This window comes from Brachionichthys hirsutus, chromosome 15 (assembly GCF_040956055.1).
Source record: "Brachionichthys hirsutus isolate HB-005 chromosome 15, CSIRO-AGI_Bhir_v1, whole genome shotgun sequence".
Lineage (NCBI taxonomy): Eukaryota > Metazoa > Chordata > Actinopteri > Lophiiformes > Brachionichthyidae > Brachionichthys > Brachionichthys hirsutus.
Window position 1 is genome coordinate 11,296,658 of NC_090911.1, and position 24,429 is coordinate 11,321,086.

A 24,429-nucleotide genomic window follows, 5' to 3' on the forward strand; every position below is an offset into this window, starting at 1 on the left:
GAACTACGAGGTCCTTGAATGCAGCGTTGGTGCATTTCTCTTTAGCCCAAAATGCAGCTAGCTGGTTGTGCTTCTGGTGTTCCTCCAGTAAGCGTTGTGGGTGATGACTCTGCCAAAGAGCCGTTTCTCTCTGGAGACCACATAATATTCTCACACATGCTTAACTCCTACTTTTCAAGCGCTCGCGTTTAATAGAAGGAATAATAGCCTTAATCCATCCGTGGCCTTTTGCGCCTGTTCCTGAGTAAACTGAAGCCAGAGCGTTCTGCTTTATTTGGGTTCTGTTCCTCATCGGTGGGATAAAGTGGTCTCTTGTGTTCTCTCCAAAATCCACACCGAAGCTTTTATAATCAGAGTCTTCATCGCCTCCTCATGACTCTTTCCCCCCCGTTGACCGCTTCACAGCGACAAACAATTATCTGTAGAGGAGCAGCCAGCCGCCGGAGGGGACGACCTACCGCCGGGTAGCGGGGAGGAGAGGCAGCTTGAGGCTTCTCTAAGGCGCGGAGAGACGAGTGACTCTTGTCGAATGGCCTTCTTTGTTCTGAGCGAAAGGACTCTTGAGTTTCCCGGGGTCTCGGGCTCAGTGCGACCCCGGATTAATACTCGCGTACCTCCGGGCTTTCCGAGTAGAATGTTGTTGTCGAGCTCATTCTAAATAAAAGCGAGCCGTTGGTGAACCCAGCACGGTCTCCTGATTAGACTGATTAATGTGAGGAAAGGAGGTGCAGGTGATGAAAAGATGGAATAAAAGAATCGCTTAAAGAGAAAAAGGAGCTTCTGGATCACAGAAACAAACAATCAGATAATCACAAGAGCTCATTAAAGACACGGTGACCTTCCCTCTGATTTAAATATTAGCGTCACATCCTTTACTTTCATGACCTGATTCAGCTGAACCTTTTCCCGCTTGTCTGTTCAGCTTGTTTGATTAAGTAGTTCATGGCTTTGGCGTCGATATATCCGATTTAGATTTATAACAACTTGACCTTTTGTCTGAAAACACACAAGATGAAGGCTTTGTGGAGTATTAGAGCAATTAGTAAGTGGCGCGCTGGGTAGTGCTGTTGCCTCACAGAGAGAAGGTCACAGGTTCAAATCCGACTTGGAGGGGGGGGGGACTCTTGACTGTTCCCGCTGACATTGAGCGGTCTCATATATTATTCAGGACATTTCCTGCTGCTGATATTTGAAGCTTGTCTTACATTGATTACACCTGTCAAATAATGGAGGCGGATCAATAGCGATAAAAGGAACATAGTGACTCGTTTCTGTCAGATTAGTCGCGTTTGTGTCTGCAGCTTCCTGCTTTTCCGCCCGCTGTGGGTAATTCTATATGTAGTGGGTATAAAGTTACTGTTCCAGGAGGGTGATGAACTGTCCCATCCAGGCGACTGTAGAAACACAGTGGCGCAAGGTGGGGAACAATTATATTCCACTTTCCGCTTGATCCCTTAAATCCTGCACTCTGCATCCGGTTAAGTTTTTTTTGGTTAAATGGGAGAAACAGCCTCTTAAGGCTCTTACAGCTACTCACAACAGACATAGTTGAGATTTGAGTGCAAATGTCAAGACAAGAAATCCAATAGTTGTGTTTTTCTTTGCTGCTAAAATGTTTCCACAGTAAAAGTAAGGCGTGTAAAAAGTGTTCTCAGCGAGTCCTGAGCGTAACGGGAACGTGTTTGGAACAAATGTTCAAACGACCAGAGTAAATAATCCGCCGGAGGCTTTGTCCTGTCCCGGTTGTGTAACGTGACACGGTGCAGACTTGCCTGATAACTGCACCGATTACCGTCCGCGGTGCGAGCCGGGGCTAACCTCACATCGTTGCCCCCACCTTCCTGTCTGCTTCCATGTGCGGGCAGAGGCGAGACGGAACCGCGTTAAATTCAGTTCACGGCGAGGATCGGAGGAAGACGGTCCGGTCGGATTCCTTCCTCAGGATGAAGAGGAGCAGCAGCGCGCAGGGAGTTTCCCCGTGTGACGTAAGTACGGGCATCTCCACGATCCGTGCGCGCTGTAACCGGATGATAATCGGCATCTCACCTTGAAGTTTACTGCAGTTTGCGGTTCCCTCCCCGTAACGATACGGTGATGTCTGAAAACACAGCGGAGGAGCAAGGCGCTGCGTGCGTGCGCGTTGTGACTCACACACTGATGACTGTACTGCACACACTGCAGAGCGAGGTGTGTGTGTGTGTGTGTGTGTGTGTGTGCGTGTGTGTGCGTGCGTGTGTGTGTGGACGAGGACAAAAGGTATGTTTGTGTGAGCGAGAGAGAGAGTTCAGATGATGATGAAGACAAAGACTGGATAAGTGAGGAGGAGAGTTCACTCCGGCACGCACCGAATGGAAACGTGGATTAGAGGAGGAGGATCTGCCGGAGCGGCGCGTCTGTTTCGCCTCCACGCCGCCGGTGTTTAAAACCGCGTCGTTTTTTCTTCTGTTTTTTTATCCATAAAGTTTCCGGTAATAGAAAGAGACTAGCATCAGCATTTCTAGTCTTATACATCTTGTTTTTGACTCTCCTCCGAGCTGCCACTCTCTCTCTCTATCTCTCTCTCTCTCAACCCAGCCGGTCAGACAGATGGCCGTCCACAATGAGCCACGGTTCTGTCCAAGGTTTCTGCCTGTTAAAGGGAAGTTTTTCCAAAGTGCTTGCTTTGGGTTCTGTCTCTCCCTGCTACTCCTGTGAAGCGCCTTGAGATGACTTCCTGTTGCGATCTGGCGATCTATAGAAATAAAACTGAATTGAATTGAATAGATTATTAACGGATTTTTTTTTTCTTGATGGCCGCAGTGATTTCTGAAATAGCATCGATCAAATTCTCGTTTCGGAAAGGAAACCTTTGTTTAATATTGCCTGAAATACTTATTGTTCAGACGTCTTTAATGTTTAAACGGTTTTTATTTCATTTTATCACACGCTTCACTCGTGACGGAGACGTTGGCGTCGCTATCGTCCCCTTTTTAACGCTGAATATATGCGTGTTTGGAAATGAAATGAATGACCTCTGCAGCTCTTCCCTTCCAGCGCCCCGAGGCCCCGCCTCCAATCTTACATTGAGATTCTATAGCCTTTTAATAATTAAAGTGGTCTGATTTTGCTCCTTTGGCTCGTAGAGTCAATAATTCAGGCGCTACATTGAGCCTCGCTCCTAAAGCCGTCTCATTTACATCACTTTCCCCAGAAAGGCTTTTTGGAAGCATCCCAGAGTAAACTGGATTTCTTCGTACTCCGAGGCCGAGAAAGGCCTTTCATCTTCCTGGAATAAAAAAAAAAAGCCCCACCTGTTTGACACCGGAGCTGCTCTCTCTCCTTTTCAGAGTCCGTCGTTCTACCTTTCATCTCGGGACAGACAGTTCCTGTCCTTTGCTGTCCCTGTTCTGGCACATGTTCAGAAACTCTAGGTTTCTAAACTGACTGTTCCTTGGAGTTGGAAAACTATGAACCTTTTTATGTCTTTATCCTGGATCAATGAAGAACTCACACGTCGAGATGCCAGACGATCGATACGCAATTGATGGAACAAATTGGCAGCGAGGAATGAAACGGCGACGGCACTGTGACATCGAGACGAGAGACTATATAGCGCCGCTCATATCGTTTGATCTGCAACTGAGGAACCATAAGACATGGTTTTTATTTTCCTGCCATCTTAGAAGCTGTACTAGAATTAATTATTAGTACCGGTATTGATTCCTTGAGGACTAGATGCATTAGTTTACAGCAAGTAAGAATATGTATTTCTTAAACTAAGATTAACACGTTGGCATTGCCGTGTTTGACCACTAGAGGGTGATGATGAGTTATGTTTTTAATCTGTAATGTTTTCCACAAACGCTACTCTCTGTTGTGTTCGTGCTTGCTCCTGTCAAAATGACGTGCTTTCTTTTCTTTGTCCCTCGCTGTCTCATTTTATTGTGACTTAGTCTTCTTGTTTGTCGCTGCCAGGTTGTAAGAGTTCCCCAATCCCTTTTCTAGTTTGACCTCTGGAATCTTTTTTACATTCTCTCTAGATAAACTTTTACGCCACACTTTTATCATTTCTCAGATAATTTCTTTGTGTTTCTAAGGAACTCACCGGCGGACAGGTTCCTGTAGGTAACACCCTCGGGGCGGAGCTTTGCAGAGTCCACAGACGTTTCTCTGGAAACCTGCAGCTGCCTCCGTTGTCATGGCGACAAGCAGAAAAGGAAAGGGACAAGGTCAGGTCGCTGACGCCCGAAGAGGACCCGGTGACCCGGACCCGACCCACGAGTCTGCCCGTCGTCTCTCTTCCCCGCATCGACATCACCGAGGCCGATCCTGACAGGTAGCGGAGCGGGACGCCGCGACCTTTGGTCCTCATTCTGTGCTGCTGAGCGTTCCCACGGTGACGGGGTGAAATGATTCCTCTTCTGTCGGTGCAGCTTCTCCTCTTTGTTATGAGGGATTCAGTAAATGATGTGCCGTAGCATTAGATGGCGTGAAATCACTTGGTTTAATGCACCGTTATTGTCTGTTACTGTCCCGGCCAGCGCTTTATCCAGGAATTACGGATAAAATGGAATTTTATCATGGCCACCAATTTTTCTTTTTATGTCAGTCCGACCACATCTTCTTCTCTTTGAGCCGTGGCGACCCGCCACAGAAAATTACAGATGATTGCGGACTCATTGCTTTTTGTCTGAGCGACTCTCACGCTCTGCTTTACTGCCTTTTTAAAAAGCAGATTTGAATTTAATTTCAGGCCAGAAGCTGTGAATGCAGCCAGCTGTCGTTGTTTATCCGATCAGCTTGTTTTGGATTCTGAATCCTTAAAAAAGAAAAAAAAAAACTTGGGCATTGAAATATTCCACCGGTCATGTACGGGTGTTTTTTGCTCAGGGAATAAAACGGAAAGTGGAATCTGTTTCTATGATGAATAGATGTACAAAAGACGCAGCGATATTACAGTTTGGACAAATAAATACTATATAAATACTTTATAGAAGCCACAATGCTTTTGGGGGGCCGGTGAGGTCACAGCCCTGTTTTTATGTGCGACAGACGAGATGAAATGATTTCATCAGAACTGGGATGTGCTGTGCTTAAAAACAGATTACCTTGAACGTCACCTGGGTGGGGGGGGGGGACGACGACGACACTCGGTGATTATCATTTTGATTATTTATATGAAGCAGTTCTTCTCTAATCTCTAATCTGGTGTGTGAAGCTTTTTATAAATATAGATTTATAAAGCACCTGTCCTGGATGAGGAAGCCAGACGCTCTTCCTCTGCTTCTGTTTCCACTCAGACGATGATAATGGGAGGCTCTGGTTTGTCTCTCACCCGGTCAGGGTCACTTCCTGTCTGCTCAGGTGCACGTCTGGCATGAAATGATTGAGACGTACGGCTGGCTCGTGATCAGATCGACTGGTTTCCTAATCATACGCCGCCTCCTTCTGGCATGAGAGCGTTGGTGTTATATATTTTATAGAGGTCACAGCTTTCAGTGGGGAAATCTGTCGAATTGAAGGCGACGACAATCGGATCGTTTTCCTGGTCATTTGTGGGGGGAAAGAAACATTTTTCTAAAAGCAACGGCAGCCTGAAGCACCAGATCTGGAATATTACTCTGGTTGGGATCAGACGTTGATGCGTGGTGCCATCAAGTATTTGTGAGGAATCCATGGAAGAGGGTCCAGATGGAGGTAAAACGTCAGGGAGTTGTCTGAAAGCTATCGATAACTGGACTTAGAAGTGTTTTAATTTGTTTTACAGAATGCATCTTTTGCAGAGATTAATTTCTTGCTGATTTGCTGGGTTCCGTTGTTCGTGCCGGGTTTTGACCTTTGACCTCTATCTGTATATTATTACATAAAATATATGTAAATGAGTTTAAACTGGTAGGTTTACATTTATTTGAGTGCACTTGTACAGAAATAATCTTAAAGTCTGATCAAAATATTTGTTCCGGATTTATCTTCTGAAGCATCTACTGTATATTTAATATAATATATATATTTACAGTCTGTGAGTGTTTCTGTCGCTGGGAGGAAGAACTCAGCCAGACACAAACCAGAGCAGCGACCTTAAATCCTGAACGGGCCGTGATGGCGTCTATCTCGTAGGTTTGACCTGGAGAACGGTCCATCGCTGTGCTGCAGTCCCTCAGACCCACAAGCATCCCCGGGTTCAGCTCTGGTCCTTCCAGGCCACGGCCAGCGGCGAGAGTCCTTTCTCTACCGCTCTGACAGCGACTACGACCTGTCGCCGAAGTCCCTTTCCAGAAACTCCTCCATCGTTGGAGAGCTGTGAGTACTGAGAGAGTTCACGGTTCGTCTTTGCGTTGCGTTTGTCTTTGCTCAGCGATCTCCGCATCCCATTTCAGGCATGGAGAGGACTTGATCGTGACTCCATTTGCACAGGTAAGATTTTGTGTGTGTGACAAAGATGGTTGGAACTTATTTGCTCCTCATTTGTAAGGCTGCTGCCGACTTTATCGGCTCCTCCTCCTCCTCAGACTTCTTTCTCTTCATTTTTCAAGGTTCTAGCAAGTCTTCGAACTGTCAGGAACAATTTCACCAATTTGACAAATGTACAATGTCCATCCTATAGGTGAGTCATTGCATATCATCTATTAACTATTGTACGTTTTCAGATATACTATAATTTACTTTATCCACACTGGGGGGCGCCATAGCACCAAAAGTTTATATTTCTGCTCTGAATAAAGACTGCCTAAGCAGAGAGGTTGTCCTTCCAATGCAGCAAAAGCATTAAAATCTTTCTTTTTGGACACGTTGGCATTTATTTTTATTTTTTTTGTATTTAATTTTATTTGCTGTGTATTGATTAAGATGAGATTGTGTCAGGTTTTACACGGACGTGAACAGAAAAGGGGTCACGGGTGAGACGGGACTCCATCAGAGCGAGGCAACACTGACTGCTCAAATCACATCACATTGAGTAAAAAAAAAAAAGAACACAACCGTGTATTTCATCATTTATTTGACATTACCAACTCGTTTCTCTCTCTCGTTGCAGAAAGTCACCAGCAACAAATCAGCCGTCTGTCACCAAAGTCTGTCTGTCAGGTGAGTCCTATCCTGGGGCCTTGAAATGGAAGCGGCGGCTCGCGTTGATCCGCTCATGCATAAAACAAGTGATGGGAAATGTTACAGGTTGGAAAGTTTCATTAGATAATTAATGGCAGCTGTTGCCTCATACCTGATGAATAGAGCAGAGTGTTCCTTTGCACAGCAAAGAAATCACAGAAATCACACCACACAATACAAAGTGTTTGAGATGCAAATGATAAGCCTAATTTCATTTGAAAATTACAAGAGTTAACACAAGAACAGAGTATATATATATATATTTTTACAACACACCAGCAGCACAAGCTGTCTTATCTTGGAGCGTTTTCACGTGTCCGAAAAGAAACTGGAATCTCTTCAGCTGTGGATGCAGGAAAGTGCGACAGGAAAGAAAGACGGCGAGAATCAGAGAGCGATATGCGACGGATGGGGATTCACGTGAAGTTGAGGAGGAGGGAAAGAATGGGCGAAAGCGGGGGGAGGGATATTGGTTCCTGCTGGACTGGTTCTTCAAGCCCGATTGACGTCAACGCGGCGCGCTCCACTTCCTATCAGCACAGATGGGCTGCTAGGAGCATCCCACAGCAGGAAAAAATACAACTGTGAGCTTCTTATTGTCCTTCCGCCCCCACATTTCTCACAGGCCTTGACCTTTCCCAAGTAATCTCTGACAATCATCCCGTGTCTGGCCTCCTTCAAGATAGAATGGGGGGGGGGGGGGCAAAAAGGGATGAACTCCATGTGAATTAGTTTTAAATCTGTTGTCGCTACACGTTTTTTGCCCCGTTCCTGCCAGAATATCTCTGACTCCGATCACACGGGGGGAACATACCGTCCACCTGCCGCCGTATAATAGGGATTGTCTGACTTGTTTCGCCACAGATGGCAACAATTGACAATGGCGCATGCAGAAGTTCCCTCATATCCTCTCCCGTGTTTCTCTCTGTCTCGTTTTCATCAACTCTTTGGCCGGAAAAGGAGAACAGATTGTTCCTGTTTTGCCTCTGTGTTGTTCAGTGAGACAATATCCCAAAGTTTTGGAAATGATAAGATGACGAATTGTCTGGGCATGTCCTCGGTGGAGGGAGCGCTATCAGACGGATCTGTGCAGAAGCGTCCGAGTTGGACTATTTAAACTTAAGAAGGTATATTCCTCCTGGCAGATAAACGGAGAGCAGGTTCGATAACGATTTAGAGATGTGTCGCAGGGAATGAAGTCAGGAAAGAACAAAAACCACCGCAAAGGTCCGGGAGAGACGTCCCGGCCCGTGAGCCTTTAATCTGCTACGATTTGTGAGCGGCAGGAAAAAAAAACAAAGGTCAGATTGAATGAAATGACCACAAAGAGCAGAAACGTGATCGGGGGTCAGTGGGTGAAAGCGCAGAAGAGGCAGAAATCGGGGCGGTATGATGATCAGCTCGGCTGCAAATGCGTCACTCGGGGCTGTTTGTGGTTTTAGGCATCTAGCGGTGCATCTTAATGCGTCACAATCCACCCAGGCTGCGTCGCATGCAACCCCACGAACGCCTCGGCCAAACAAGGGTTCGCTTTCCCTTCTCCCACAATCCACCTGAAAAAAATGCCACGCTTGGGGAAATCTTGATCGTGATATCGTGGACCGCCCTGGATTGATGATTAATCGGTGATGCTGAATATTACCACAGATGCTCTGGCCTCGGGGGTCCATGGTTAGTCATTCAACGGCGAGGAGGGGGTGTGTGTGTGAAATGTCACCTGCGTTTAGAGTCAAAATTCCCTTTCTGGCATAAATGTTTCACTCGGCGCCTTAAAAAGGTGAAAGTTATCTTAATCAGCCTTTTGAGAAAAATTAACCTACTTTTACACAAATCAATAATAGGAATGAGAACAAATTAAAGGGGGGGGGTCTAAATGTCACAATACGCAAATTCTTGCGTAACCAAATTAAACAAGGCGAGACATTAAAGATCGATATCCTTATGTTTGTCAGTTAAATAGAAGGTTGCAGCAAGCGGCCGCGTAGCTTAGCATGGAAACTGCAAGCTGACAAATGAACGGTGAACATTGAGCGTCTCAGGGATCAACAAGTTAAATCTTGTTTGTTCCATAGCAAACTGTGCACGTCTGAAGAATCTAGTGCATTTAATACGTGTAGAAACACAGAATAATGGCGGTAAGTGGTGAGTCCTTTCCCCTCCCTTTTTTTTGGATTGATTTGAACCCACAAGCTTTTCGTAAAGGCGTAGGTGTAATCTTGGGACGTAGCCAGGTTAGCTCAGTCATTCAAATCATGAGTAACTTTAAACATCCGGCGTTAACTTCACATGGACGGCACAGGGAACAGGTACCAATCTGTGTTCAAGGGCTTCTTTAAATTTTTTGCATCAAAAAAACGCACACAAAAGAACGATTTGTCTTTGTGGAGGCATTTGTTCTGTTCAGTTAAGAAAATATCCGGGAATGTAGTTCTTCGTAGCGACAGATTTATCTGAGCCTGAAGCTTCCGGGTGGCTGAAGCCACGATGTCGGGAAATGCTTGATTCTACACACACACACGCGCATACACACACACACACGCATACACACACATGCACGATTAGAATCTGAATCGTTATCTTTATACAAAGTATAATGACATTTGTGGACAATCAACAATCCCAGTGCAAAAACAACAGTGATCAATAAAAATAAAACACAATATTTATAAAATGTAATAAAAAACAATAAGAAATACTTTAAAGCAAGATAATACATTTAAACAAGAACTCCATTTGTATTTCTCAGTTCTTTGTACAATGACCTGCTTTCTTTCATTATCATTGCAGGTTCATCACAGTAATAATGAAACTATTGCCTAAGAGCAATAATTTGACCTCCATAGGACGAATCTTTGACCTTGAAAATGCTCTCCTAGAATTTAGAATCGCTATGGAATCATTAGCATCTTGACTCTGTCCCTTTATCCGGATCCGATTCACAAAGTAAGGATCCGACCTTCCCACTGAGTTTCTTAAAAATTTGTAGTTTTTACATAATCATGCTAACAGACAAACCAACGCTAGCAAAAAGCCATTACCTCATTTTATGAACACGTTCAACAATCTCCATAAAGTTCACAACTACAATTCCAACTTTCTTCATCCGCCCAAACCTGTTTATCATTGTGAAGTGTTAAAAGTCACGAGCACCTTTTGGAATCTTTCACACTTTGGCAGGCTTCCAATCAGGTTAGCATGTTGTTGTCTTTTGTATGCATGCACGTTTTAAATACAAGCCTGTTGTAGCAGCGAATCAGAATAACTAACATCCACCAAATGTCTCCGCTCTACGTTGGCATTGTGGCGTCGCTCTGATTAAAGAGATTAAAGCTCTGATTAAAGAGATTAAAGATCCCAGTGTGGCTCGATGACTTCATTCCATCTTTAACGTCACAGATAGAATTATGAACCAACACACGTGCAGACCGGCGACCACAAACTAAAGCCCGAACAAATCTGATCCGCCATTTTTCTGTCTGCCGCCGTCGGCAGGAGTCGGTCCGCTCCGAAAGCAGGACTCTGTGTCAGGTTTTCCAGATTTACAGCCAGAGGAGAGGATTCACAGGGCTGGAAGTGTGCAGCCTGGTTAAGTATTTGAATTATGTCATTGACGTCAGCACAGTCATAAACCGCAGTTCGGCCCATCCCTCGGGCCGGACCGTGCCAACCCAGCTCCATGGTGCATTGTGAAGGAGCTGTCAAACAGGCCCTGATGAGGCGCGTGCGTGTGTGTAGGTGTGTGTGTGCGTGTGTGTGTGTGTGTGTGTGTGTGTGTAGCTGCAGACGCTTTTTGTTTCGCATTACTGAAGAGATTAAATCCAGTTTCAACTTTGAAGACATGAACAGAAAGGCTGGTGTGTGTGGTATCGGTGCAGATACCCAAATATCACAACACTTCATTTTACACAATGTTCCGAAATGCTCAAAGTTTTATTTTTTAATAAGATGACTGTTGAGAAAATTAATTTCTGCATGTCTCAGTTGCAAATATGAGTTTAGACAATAAGAAAATAAGGAAGTGGATGAACCGACTCGGGGAAAGACATTTCTGCGAATTGAAGATGCTTCACATATTTTGATTGTTTCTTTATGTCAACTCTGTTTTTTTCCTGTCCTGTCTGATGGATGCTGCTGACGTACGATGACAGAGAGATGATTCATGCCTCAGCTCCAAATGTTGTTGCACATTTAAACCGAACCAGCGCCGGATATCTGCCCGCGCGGCGTGAAAGCATTTTCTCCTTCAGGAAGTGCTGAGGTGAAGATGAAGATGAGGAATGCGTGGCGTACGTGGCTGTTTACTCTTTAACTGGCGGAGATGACGAGCATTTTCTCATTGACCCTCCGCTGTGACTGGGCCCCATTGTTTCCTGACGAGACATTAATATGAATAAATAACACTGAAAACGTATTAGTCAGCGCTTAAAGACAACTTCACAATGAAAGCTGGAAACTCCTCCAGGCCTCGCCTTCTGAGCCAGGCTCGTAAAAGATGTTTACACATAAACTCTTGTTTGCCGTTTCCACCGGTAGGAAGCGGACGAAAGCAGTCCAGTTATTCAAGGAGGAAATCTCAACCCAGAAAAATGACACCAAAGATTTATTTAAACTATTACATGAAATGGTGCACCTAACAGACCCCTTAAATGCATCCATCCAATTTCTTGCCTCTTTTTCCGCTTTGGGGGGGGGGGGGTGTCACTGGCCCCGGGACAAGCCGCCACTTCATCGCAGGGCCGCACAGAGACGAGCAACCATTCACGCACACACGCGCATCCTTTGGGGGTCGTCGACTTACGACCGCAGTTTGTTCCGGGGGTTTTGTCGTGAGCCGACTTGTTTGTAAATCGGCCCCCGTGTTAAATTACCGTAAGTGTATTATGCTGAGTCATGATTCGTAGGAAGAGGTCGTGGGTCAGACCGCAGGAACTGTCGTACGCTCGATTTGCTCGCTCGCTTTCCGGTATGTTGTAAAAGCGCCTCGTGAACAGACAAAGACAACAGACGAGTGCGGTCGGGCTGTCGTAAATAGGCGACCCCCCCCCTGTCATCAATTCATCTAAATTGCATGTTTTTGGAGGTGGGGAGGGAACCGGAGAAAAACCACGCAGACACGGAGAGAACATACAAACTCAGGATTCAAACCCGTTAGCGTCCTGCTGTGAGGCGACAGCGCTAACCACTACGCCACTATTGATCCTGCTGATCAATAGATGGCTTAATAGATAAGGCAGTCCAGTCCTACGCAGCAGGCTTCATCCGTTCGCTGGGGGGGGGGGGGGGGGGGTTGAGGGCACAGAGAAAGGCAGTGTGAAGTGTGTGTGTGAGAGGAAGGTGTCGGGCAGGACTGGAGTTTGGAGAAGGGGGGCGGGCGGAGCCCATCCCCGGTCGTTGGTGCAGTTGATGGCTCTCACAGAAGCCGGTTTGTGGCCCTTTAGGGGCGAGCTGGAGGGGGAAAAAAAAGGGGGGGGGGGGGCAGATGGGGTCTGTCTGCACACTGAGCTCCGTTGTCCTTTCGGCAGCCTCCAGCATATGGCCGAATCATTAAGACTCCCGAACCCGAAGAAAAATAGACATCCACTATAAAAACAGGCTGGAAAAGTACCTCGCGCTGTCTGGGAGCAGGTTTTCAAACTCGTGTCACGCCACCGCCGCCGGGCGACATTATGAAATGTCCGTCAGCACATTTCACGCGCTGCGTTTATGATGAAACTGGTGTGTGTGTGTGTGTGTGTGTGTGTGTGTGTGCGCAGAAGATGATTACAGCATGAGTCGTATTTGAGAAGCTTGACTCCCGAGTCCAGCTGAAGTAGAACAAATATTTTAATATGCTTGATCTCCAGGCAGCTGGTTTGAAGCCGGACGTAAAAACCAGTAAACTTTTGTTCTACATCTGAGGCGTTTTTACAGCCGCAGGATTATGGCCTGTGAATACAAATCAGCTGCCAGCTTCAGAATGACCTGAATCCTGATCGTGCAGGCGATGGTGGAATGGGCCAGCCGTTTGATGCCACCCCCCCGCCCCCCTTTAATGTCTCGTTATGCCCTCATTGGATGGAACCAGGGCAGGATGTGGTTGCACCTTCTTGGCAAATTCTACCGCCCTTATGGCCCAAGACGGCCGGCACATTGCTTTCAACAGCCGACCGCCTTGTGCACGCACGTCTTTGATTCCCGCTCTGAGCCCACTGGCACTAACACGGCTCGGATGGCGGTGGTTCCTGTGGAATAGTTTGGACCTTGGCGTCGAGCGGCACATTGTAGCCAAGGGTTCTTTCAAGTCTCCAACCTGGAGCCGAAGTAAAGGAAAACTGGTCTGACCTGAGGAATCAGACGGGCGCTAACAGTCGGTCTGATTCTTAGAAACCGTGGTCAGGCTTGAGCGGCGTTCTGATCCCGAAGGAGTCACTGTCGTGTTGTTTTGATATCTTTCAATTGTGGGAAGTTTTCTCAAAAGCACATTTTATTGTCCGACATCTCATTGAAGTTCTTCTAAAGGCAGATGGGTCCGTCGTCTGTGTGCAGTCACTCCACTTTGAAGTGCTTTGATCCGCCGATAGTGACGTAGATTGGGAAGCGGTACACTGGCCGTCCTGTTGCGCTAAGCATATGGGGTAAATGTGTTCCATGTGTGAAGCCCTATGAAGTAGGGATCGGTCTTTGTGGGGAGATCCAGATGTGTTCGGCGTCGACTCCCTCTGTGCACAAATCGGTTGGATCAACGTCGGCGCATACGAGAATGCGTTTCCTCCTTTTTATATCATCACACTTTTGCAAATGACAGTGACGATTCTCCCCGGCAGCCACTCCCAGTGCTCAGCGATTCCACGCCGTATTTTGTGTGGCTTCAGGGTCAAAGAGGAAGTGCTTTAGTTTCTTTGGCACACATCGAGACCCTGGCCTGGCCTCCCCCCCCCCCCCCCCACACACACACACACTGATTCAGGGAGTCAAAGTTTGCCTCTTGTGTTCCTTGTGCAAACAGAAGTGTGAGGATAGTGAGTTCATGTAGCAAAGCAAGCCCCCCCCCCACGTATTTGTTACTGATATTCTTCTTCAGGGTTTGCTGTGAAATGTTATAATCCAGATTCCTGCATGTGTTGAAGGTGTTATTACCCACATACGCCACAAGAGGCAGTGCACTGCTCGGTGAGCGCGTCTGGCACTGATGATGTCCTGATAGCCAAGCAGCTAGCATTGAGTCGGATAAGCATCATTGTTTATGGTGTAGCAGGTGTTCTTTATTATTGTTAGTCATGTTAGCATAGTGGCTGCACGTTGCAGCTAGCTGCGGAGGAGAGAACCAGCGTGGCGGCGCGGCGTGGGCCCGCCGCTGCAGCTCTGAAGTGGTTTGCATGTTTCAGAGAGGAAGTGGATGAGGTTGGAGAGCAGCAGTGACAAAGTGTGTCGCATAAATTCACGTGAGATTATCCTCCTGCTTCTCTCGACCGCTTCCTCGCCAAAATATTTATCGTTAAGGTGCGTTTGTTTGGATCAGAAAGGGAGTATAATAAAATCCAAGGTGAAAGCTCCTCAGGGCTCGGGCAAATGAGGCCGAGGTAGGGCGGCGACCAGGACGCATCAACGGCAGGAGGCAGCAGAGTCGTGCTGGTTGGCACGGGGGGGGGGTCCAGACAGAGTGGGAGGGAACGCCAGGGTACTCTAGCCTCACTTTGTCTGAGATTCCGACTTCCCCGAACCCTCTGAGGTGGTGGAGCACAAAACCCACGAAGGAGCTCTGCACACACCTCACCCCCCCCCCCCCCCCCCCCCCTCTTCGTCTGCCCCTCCTGGATGTCCGCAGACCCTCGGACCTCCTCCGTGCATGGTGACGGGGAGCGCCGCCGTTGACACGGACCCTGTTGGGCCTGATTATGTGTCCATGTGTCTGTTGGCAGACGAGTCCTACCAAAAGCTGGCCGTGGAGACCATGGAGGAGCTGGACTGGTGTCTGGATCAGCTGGAGACCATCCAGACCTACCGCTCCGTCAGTGACATGGCCTCCAACAAGGTAGGACAATTTACTCAGCGCATCGAGGAGGCCGGAAGGACTTACTGGACATTTATTACCTGAAGGGAATAAGGAATGATTTCCGTTTATCTCATAATCGGTGTTTAAAAAAATGATCATCGCATCTGCTTTAGAAGTTCAGCTTGAACAGTTGATCTTTGTTGCAGCTGGTCGTCGATTTGCACAGTGCACTGCACGCCGAATGTAAATTACCCCCCCCCGCATTGACGCACCCGCAAAGTAACAGCAATCCTGTGGCGGCTTAATGGACGTCGACACAATGAGTTATCAGTAAAGACAACGTGCAGCTCTTCAGGAGTAACGACTTCCCGGTTTTTTTTGTGTGTGCAGAGCTCACCAAATTACTACACAGTGCCTCTCCTCCCTCCCCCCCCCCCCCCCCCCCCCCGCAGACTGCACGGCGGCGTTCATTTCCGCCTGCGTTCTGTCTGTGGTCTGAGGGGGGGGGGGGGCTTCAGACGGTGACAGGTGACTGGAGACCGTGACACCAGCTTCCTGTCTCTCTGCTTCCTTTGCTGCCTGTTTCAGCAGACGACAATAGCGAGCAGCCGGTGTTTTACAGGCGGCCACGTCACTGGGACCGTCAAGACAATGGCCCCCCCCCCCCGGGCGAGAGGCAGCCACGCTGTTCAGACGGCCAGGCCGGTCACACATTGTGTGTGTGTGTGTGTGTCGTCCCCCCCCCCCCTGGTGTGGATTTCAAAAAGCTTCCTGACGTCACAGTTTATACTCAATCCTTTTTTCTTGTGCTCCTGGATGCTAACTATCGTTAGCAGAGCGGCTCCAGGGGCCATCCAAGGGCGCAGGTGCATCCGGAGGGGGGGGGGGGGGGGGGCAACAGGACCACACACCCTGCTGACCGCGTGGCCTGGTCGCTGTGACCTCAGAGCGTCTCCCTGCCCCTCACTATCATTAGCCTCGCCACACTTCCGCGCCGATGGCGGCACCGGCCTTGGACAAACACGGCCATCTGACTCCCGTTAAAGGGGCGTGTGAGCGCTCTGGCGAGTAGGAAACTCTAACTCACGTGTGGTCACTTCAGTTTCGCGTCGCGGCGTCTTCAAAATGATTGAAACAGATGTAGCGGTGGGGGCCTGTAGCTGCAGCGGGGGCAATGGACGTTAAATTATAGCGTTGTGATTCCGCTCTGCCGAAGCGGGGGCCGTGATTATGGTCGTTGATTGTAAACGAAACGTTTTACCTCTGCCGTTAGCGTGGAAACTATGCCTGAAGGGAGGAAGGCGAATCCGAAAGCTGCTTTTAGCACGACCGCGTTCTCTCAGAGTCTGTTCAACACCTTCTAGAAAATGTGCATATTTAAAGTTACTCGACCATAAAGGAGAAAAAGAGATCTCAACGACGAGCCAACGCGGCTCGGAGTTAGCACTGGGTCGCTCCGAGGTCGAGCTGTCCGGGTCAAAGTTGACTTTTAAAGCGGGTCTGAACCCTCGCCCCGTTTGACCCATCTGTCGCCTGAGGCCGCGCGACGATGCGGTTTCCTCTACCAGTAAGTTGGCCTCAGCGAATCGCTCTGTCAAGTTAAGGGAAGTGGGCGGAGACATTGGTTCAGGGGAGTGGGAGGGGGGAGGGGGGAGGGGGGAGGAGCCTGCCGTCTCTTGTCAGACTGTAGGCCAGTCAGTCAAGTTCACTTTGCGTTGTACAAAGTTTCCTGCCTGACTCCACTTCAGAAAAGAGAATAAAGAGAGGAAGCAGCGGCGAACGGAGCATTTCTCTCGGGCTGCTTTTGGATCTTTTCGCCGGATGACGATGGGACTATGCTGTTCTGAAAAGCAGAAGGGAAACTTTGGGATGCGTACAAACTGGGAAAAGGTACACGTGTTTCTATTACTCTGGTTTAATCGGCGATGGAGTCGTCGTTGGGACAGAAGTGTGTCGCTACGCTGCTTCAAAAAAAAACGTTCTATATTCTTTATGTTCACTTTCTGGTACAAATATTGTTTACTTCTTATTTTCTGTGCCGCTGTGGAATATTTCGACATTCATTGTAATCTGAACACAAACCGTGGAGTCACTTCCCAAGTTGCCTGAAACGGGGGTTTTGCTCTGGAGTGCGTGAACGTCAAAAGGATGCGTTAAGCAACCCGGGCTGAACGGAACGACCCCGGCTGGCTGACGCCTGATTGGTCGAGAGGTCACACAAAGCCACGCTGTTCCAGACACGCTTAAAAAGAATCAATTACCTTACGACCTCTGGTTTGGTTTTTATGGGCTGCCTCCAGGCTTCACAGAGACGTTTAGCCGTCTGCCTGACAGCTTTTCAGACGTCCGTCGGGATCAGAGAGTCTGGAACCGGCGTGGAGAGAAGAGATCTGATTGGAGGAGGGATAGTTGCGTCTCCTTCAGCGTGTGATGTCACAGCCAGTTGTGTCTATCTGGGGCATCGCTGCTGCAGTGCATCACATACTGTCAGTGTGTGTGTGTGTGTTTAAATTGGGGACCGCCGTGAGAACGAGGGAGGAGGGGGGGGGCATGTGACTCTGTTGCCATGGCGTTCAGATTGCCGTGTCGGACTGGAGACTCTCATCTTTGTCTTCGTCCCCGGAAACGTGTCGTTGGATCAGGTTCACTTTGAAGTGAACCGTGGTGATCGCTCACTCCCCGTGCATGACCCCCCCCCCCAACCTGGATCTGTTCTGCATTACTGAGCATGGGGGGGGGGGGGAGAAATAGGCAGACAGAGAGGATGATGTGGAGGGGAGTTCCAAACTCCCATTTTCTGCAAGAGAGAGAGACTCCGTCGGTCTGCCACTGGGGAGTCGACAGTTAGAGCCCCCCCCCCCCCTCCTCACCGCCTTCTCCATCCTTCCTTTCCTTTCTCCAGCCGTCTTACTTACTGCCTGCCTTGTGCAGTCTGGGCTTGAGAAGGCTGGATCCCCCCCCCCCCCCCCTCCCTCGGAAGTCACTGGATAACAGTCGGACGGGCAGCGAGCACCAGAGGAAAGCAGAAGGAAATAGATTCCATTCAGGGGAATTCCATCAGTCCCTCCGGCGATCCGGGAAAACTCAGCGTGACGCGATGAGGAGGCGCGTTCGGACGGGGATGTAGGGGTCCGCCGCAGCCCCCCCCCCCCTCTGGAGATTCCGGCTGGGACATTTTTACCGTCGGAAGGGGAAGGAATCTGAGGCGCTCTGAGCTCCGTGTCGTAGCGTGGAGCTCAGCCTTGGGGGGGGGGGGGGGGGGGGGTCCAATCAGAGAGGAGCAAAACGGCTTCTGCTGGGGGGGCCAAGCACAGCTCAGCACCATGCCTGAGGTCAACTACCTGTTCTCCGTGTCCTGGGGATACATCAAGGTGTGTGTGTGCGTGTGTGCGTGTGTGTGTGTGTGTGTGTGCGTATAAAGTCGTTGTTTTCATCATCATTTTCTGGCACGTTTGGTCGGATTCTTCTTCTTGGTGGAAGAATCCGTCTTAAAGATTAGGACAGTGTGTTTCGTGATTTATGGGCTGTTTCTTGAAATGCGAGTGTGTTAATGAGTGACGCAGACGAGCACACACACACACAAAAAAAGACATGAGCAGATGTTGTGAAGAGCAAAATAAATAAACCAAATCTGAGGCCGTGTTCTCGGGGTGGGGGGGGCAACAAACAGGAAGTGTCCGCCGGCAGCGGTGAAATGATGGGATGGAGTTTCTGATGTCCGTTTCATGTGTTTCCAGTTCAAGAGGATGCTGAACCGGGAGCTAAATCACCTGTCTGAGATGAGTCGCTCCGGCAACCAGGTGTCAGAGTACATCTCCAACACCTTCCTAGGTGAGCACTGCAGCACGCACACGCACACACACACACACACACACGCACACACACACACGCACACACGCACACACACCTCCGTCTTTCCACCTCGGAGATGTGAAATCTAAAAGGGAGATGGCTAACAATAGAAGTGTTGCAGCGTTCGCTGTCAGCTGACAAACGGGCCGACCCCTCCCCAAATGTTTTGGTTTGATGTGAACCTGCTTTCCACGAATCCGTGGATTGTTGCTACAACACGGCGCCGATTCTCCGAGGACTACCTGCGAGGTTTCACAACGACCCGTCAGCACCTGCTGACCTTTTCACTTTTAACCGTTTAGAGCTTTTATTTTTATTTTATATACATATGTTTATGACGCTTTCTCACCGTTTAGTCAGATGCATTTCCAGCAAAGGGTATTTAGCTAGCGAAGCGGCTGCACGGCTTTTAAAGCGTTGCCACGTGAACGGAGAGAGACGTCAACAATCTGTGCTTTCAATTATCAGACAAGCAGAATGAGTTGGAGCTTCCGTGTCCGGTTCCCAAGTCCAGAGAGAGGAAGAGGAGGCAGGGCCAGCAGCAGCAGCAGCAGCAGCAGCAGCAGCAGCAGGGGGTGGTGCTGACGCAGATCAGCGGCGTGAGGAAGGTCAGCCACACCCCCGGAAGCTCCGGCAATCGCTTCGGGGTCAAGACGGACCAGGAGGAGCTGCTGTCAAAGGTACCGGGACGGATTAGATACACGCGCACACAAATGAAGCGCTGTGATTGGCTGAGACGCTGACTGTGGATCTATCTGCTCTCTGGAAGGACCTGGAGGACGTCAACAAGTGGGGCTTGAACATCTTCCGAGTGGCCGAGCACTCCCACAACCGGCCGCTCACCTGCGTCATGTACGCCATCTTCCAGGTCAGCTCCTCGGAAAGCGTTCCCAGCCGCACAGAGCGTCCCGTCTCCATAGAAACATCTGCCCGATCTGCCGTGACCAACGGCGTCACTCGCCCGCTTCGATCGCCGGCCGCTGTTAAAGGCCTCGTTTTTTTCCCTTCCGCAGGAGCGCGACCTGATGAGGACGTTCAAGATTCCCGCGGACGCCTTCGTGACGTTCATGCTGACCCTGGAGGGACACTATCACGCCAACGTGGCCTACCACAACAGCCTGCACGCCGCCGACGTGGCCCAGTCCACCCACATCCTCCTGGCCACGCCCGCGCTGGATGTAAGCCACGCCGCCAGAAACCGCACGCCCAGACAGGATGACGCACCGCCCTACCTAGTGTGGCGTCTTTAACGACCTTGAAACCTCGTCGTCTTTACTCCTCCTCCTCCTCCTCTTCATATACAGGCGGTCTTCACCGATCTCGAGATCTTGGCAGCCATTTTCGCCGCGGCCATTCATGACGTGGATCACCCGGGAGTGTCCAACCAGTTCCTCATCAACACCAGTAAGTCCTCTTTATCTGGCTCTGTCTCCGAAGACGGCGTGATGTGTCTGAAAAGCCGTCTGATTTGTCCTTCCTGCCCGCCCCCCCTGCCCCCCCCCCCCCTTTTAGACTCTGAGCTGGCCCTGATGTACAACGACGAGTCGGTCCTGGAGAACCACCACCTCGCCGTGGGCTTCAAGCTGCTGCAGGAAGACAACTGTGACATCTTCCAAAACCTCACGAAGAAGCAGAGACAGACGCTCCGGAGGATGGTCATAGACATGGTGAGGGGGGGGCGCGCCCGGCGTCGGGGACCCGCCGCGCCGTCACCTCGCTTCCTGACTCAACCGTCTTCCTCTCTCTTCCAGGTTCTGGCGACCGACATGTCCAAACACATGAGCCTGCTGGCCGACCTGAAGACCATGGTGGAGACCAAGAAGGTGACCAGCTCGGGGGTTCTGATGTTGGACAACTACACCGACAGGATGCAGGTAAGCGGCCACTCGCCTCCGGGGGGGGGGACGGGGGGGGGACGGTTTGCCTCGCGCCGGAGAGACGCTGATTTCTTTTCCTTTCCTCTCTCCAGGTTCTGCGGAACATGGTTCACTGCGCGGACCTGAGCAACCCGACCAAGCCTCTGGACCTGTACCGGCAGTGGACGGACAGGATCATGGACGAGTTCTTCCACCAAGGGGACCGAGAGCGGGAAAGGGGGATGGAGATCAGCCCCATGTGCGACAAACACACGGCGTCGGTGGAGAGGACGCAGGTAGAGATCCGATCCGGACCCCGTCCCGGATTCAGAACCGTGAAGGTTATTGTTGAAGGTTCACCGTCGGTTGTCTTCCAGGTCGGCTTCATCGATTACATCGTCCACCCTCTGTGGGAGACCTGGGCCGACCTGGTCCACCCCGACGCCCAGGACATCCTGGACACGCTGGAGGACAACCGGAACTGGTACCAGAGCATGATCCCGCAGAGTCCCTCCCCTCCCTTCTACGCCAGCGACACGGAGGGCAGCCCGCGGGGCGAGGCGGGGGTGGGGCCCGCGGCGAGCAAATTCTGCTTTGAACTGACGATGGAGGGCCAAGACGGAGACGCAGAGCGTGGGATTGCAGAGACGCCTGACGGCGCGTCGCTCCTGAATCCTTCCTCCGATCCCTCCGGGGTAGAAACGGCGACGCCGTGACGTCGCACCCCCCCCGGCTGAAACATAGGTCGGCCCCTCCACCCCAGAGGGCGGAGCGGAAGAAGTCCTTTTATTGCAGTGGAGCAATCCTGCAATGCTTCCCGAGCAAAGAGGGGTGGGATGCGGGTACCCCTGCAGATGAGCCTGGGAAACCCCCCGTTTGTTTTTGAGCCCCTGGAACGCAGCAGGAAGATCGGGGACGACTGTCGGACGCAGACGTAGTCCTGGCTCTGATGGACAAGGAAGACCAAGCGGACAATCTGTGTCCTTAGGCATCGCTTAATGGACAAATTTGGACTTCGGGACATTTTTTTGTTTCTTTCTTTCTTCCTACGGGGCTGAAACGGTCGTTGTAACGTATCCCAACGAAACTACCGGGCAGCAAGTTCTGCGTGACGGACATTTTTTTTACTTGTGTGCCTTTTTTTTTTAAGTGTTTTATTTTTATATAATTTATTGGACACGTTCACGTAGACATAAAATGTTTTGTAGCGCAAGGACACGTTTGTCTCGCTGTCTTCCTGACGTTCTGGCAATAGTAGAAACTGGTTCTGCTGAAATCGGTCGACTTCCCGGCACCATTTGCACTTTGTCACGAGGACGAAGAGATGAGGAAAGCAGCGCGGCTATGAATAAGACGTCGTCGTCGTGGGCGACTAAAATAATCGTTTCTTTTGATCTTTATTCCAATCATTCGTTCCGTGATTACCGGTGGATGGAATTCATCCACAGAAAAGACTCCAAAGATCCCTTTATGAATTATTTTTTTACCCGCCCAACCGGAAGCCAGAATGATCATTTTTATCTTCCCGTAGTTGGATAAAAAAAATGTTTTATAGATGAATTAATCACCAAAATCAGCCGTCATGAAGGCTTTAAATTCGCCTCACCCTCAATTGTGTTTCTCCTCAGTTGTGAATCTACTTCCTGCTTGTTATTCCCCTTTTTTTTTAACGATGTAACTTAACCCTTTGCGGTTGGCATCGTTCCATTCACCTGAACACGCCCCGATCGCTGAACGACTGCGTGCACATTTTAAAGCCGACGCCCGTTGGTCGGACCTTTTCCATGTGTGTGTGTGTGCGTGTGTGTGTGTGTGTGTGTCCCCCATCTAGATTTCATTCCAGCACTTTGAACATGTCGACATTTCTGCAGCTGCTCGCCGATCTGTCCAACACTACCTTAAAGGTACCGCGTCACGGTGGGGGGGTCGGGTCAACCCTGTCGTGACGCGATCGCTCCCGTGCGTGTTTGCGTGCGTGTTTGTGTGTGTGTGTGCGTGAGAGCGAGCGTGACTGAAAAGTGGTCACAGAATTGCACAGTTTTGTCGCACCGAGCCGTGTGCCGGTGTTTAAGTGTATTTATTATCTTATTCTTGTACATGATGATATTGATTGTTATTATTCCCTGTATTTCTTCTTATTTATACGAACTTCTACGTGTCGAATCACAGATTGACTGAATGTGACGTTTGTTGCTGGTGGAATATGAAGGCTAGATTTTGGATGTACGGTGACGGGTCATTGTGCATCTTATAGGAAGGCTTCTTCAAATATATATATACCGTTGGTTCCAATATATTTTTACAGTGTTTTCCTCCTAGTTTAAAAAGAATAAATTGTGAAACGTTGTGATCAAACAAATGTTTTCTATTAGATTAATAAAACGGGCATGCGTGACGGGACTTTCTGGTCTGGTTGGAAACGCAAATCAGGATTTCTCCTCCTCCCACCTTGGTTTTGAGCGATGAAATGTGGGGGATTTTTTTTTGACCGCCATCGTCGCTGAAATCCGAAACAGGAAATGCAATGTTTTTGTTTTGTCAGAAAGAAGAAATGGGTGTGTCTGCGAACATAAACAATATGTGTGTCAATGAGATCATCTATTGTTGAATAATCCACCCGAGGGCGAAGCAAATACTCGAGTTTCCTTACCGTGACGTGACTCACGCCCGACCCAGATAGCAACAGCTAGCATCATTAGCTCATCATCGCGAGTTCATTTTCCACGGCGGCAGCTCTGGATTAATTCTACAACAGTAATTCCCTACAATCCACAGATAATTCTAATTTATTCAGAGACTCTGATCTCAGTTGAGTAACGGCTGGACGCCGAGCCAGTGACATAAACAGGAGGGGTAGAGCTAGGGATGCTAGTCGCTCTCACACCTTGACCCAGGTAGACGCGCGTCTGCGTTTCGTGAAGAACCCGATCGAAGCCACAAGATCACAGCTATAGATTTCATTTGCAACAAAACTGAGGAGGCGCGATAAACAACAAACTCTGCACGGACGGGATTCGAACCCGCGACCTTTCTTGCTGTGAATCCTGCAATTACAGCACTAAATTAGCGATAAAGCCTGGATCATCATCTCCCTTTAAAATTCAATAACATTCGGCAACTGTTCCTGGTAATCGAGGACACGGATGAGGGACCTGTGTTTTCGGCGCTGCTAGGTCTTCGCTGCCATGGCGATGGGTGGTGAGTTTGTTTTGAAAATCTAACACAAGTCTTGCGGTGGGTCGGTGACTGACGTCGACAAGGTGACGGCAGGCTGCGCCGGCCCTGGCAGCGGCGTCTCTGAGCTGCCCCGGTTCGGTTTGGGCCGGGCCGGACACTCCCGGTGCCAGTGGGAACCCAGCCGGGTTCCGAAAGGGCTCACAGCCGACGACCGAGGAAGGAGAGGAAGACGACCACTTCCAGCCAAACAAACCCGCTCCCTCCAATATCCACTTTTATACAAACAAATCCATTGCTGGAGTTTCTCCTGCTGTTTGTTTTTTAAGTCCGGTTGACAAGTGAGGGCTGGAAATCAACAAGGAAGGCAAGTGAGAGACCCTCACGGGGACGGGGCATTTCAATGTTTCCAGGGGAATTTGGAGATGGAGGAGATCATCTTAAAGTGACTGAGACAGATGGGATGGGGGGGGGAGCAGGAGAAAAGACAGA

The 24,429-nt window shown here is 49.5% G+C and overlaps 1 protein-coding gene across 1 annotated transcript; it reads left to right on the forward strand.

Moving 5' to 3' along the window:
- Nucleotides 1-1,943: 1,943 nt before the first annotated feature.
- On the forward strand, nucleotides 1,944-23,324 carry LOC137904983 (3',5'-cyclic-AMP phosphodiesterase 4C-like). Its single transcript, XM_068749209.1, has 16 exons — nucleotides 1,944-1,985; nucleotides 4,077-4,315; nucleotides 6,097-6,279; nucleotides 6,357-6,393; nucleotides 6,513-6,583; nucleotides 7,013-7,062; nucleotides 14,982-15,094; nucleotides 18,793-18,886; nucleotides 19,376-19,587; nucleotides 19,677-19,775; nucleotides 19,921-20,085; nucleotides 20,212-20,311; nucleotides 20,420-20,574; nucleotides 20,659-20,781; nucleotides 20,877-21,059; nucleotides 21,141-23,324. The coding sequence occupies exons 1-16, from the start codon at nucleotides 1,944-1,946 to the stop codon at nucleotides 21,477-21,479; spliced, it is 2,205 nt and encodes a 734-aa protein (XP_068605310.1). The 3' UTR covers nucleotides 21,480-23,324.
- Nucleotides 23,325-24,429: the final 1,105 nt, after the last annotated feature.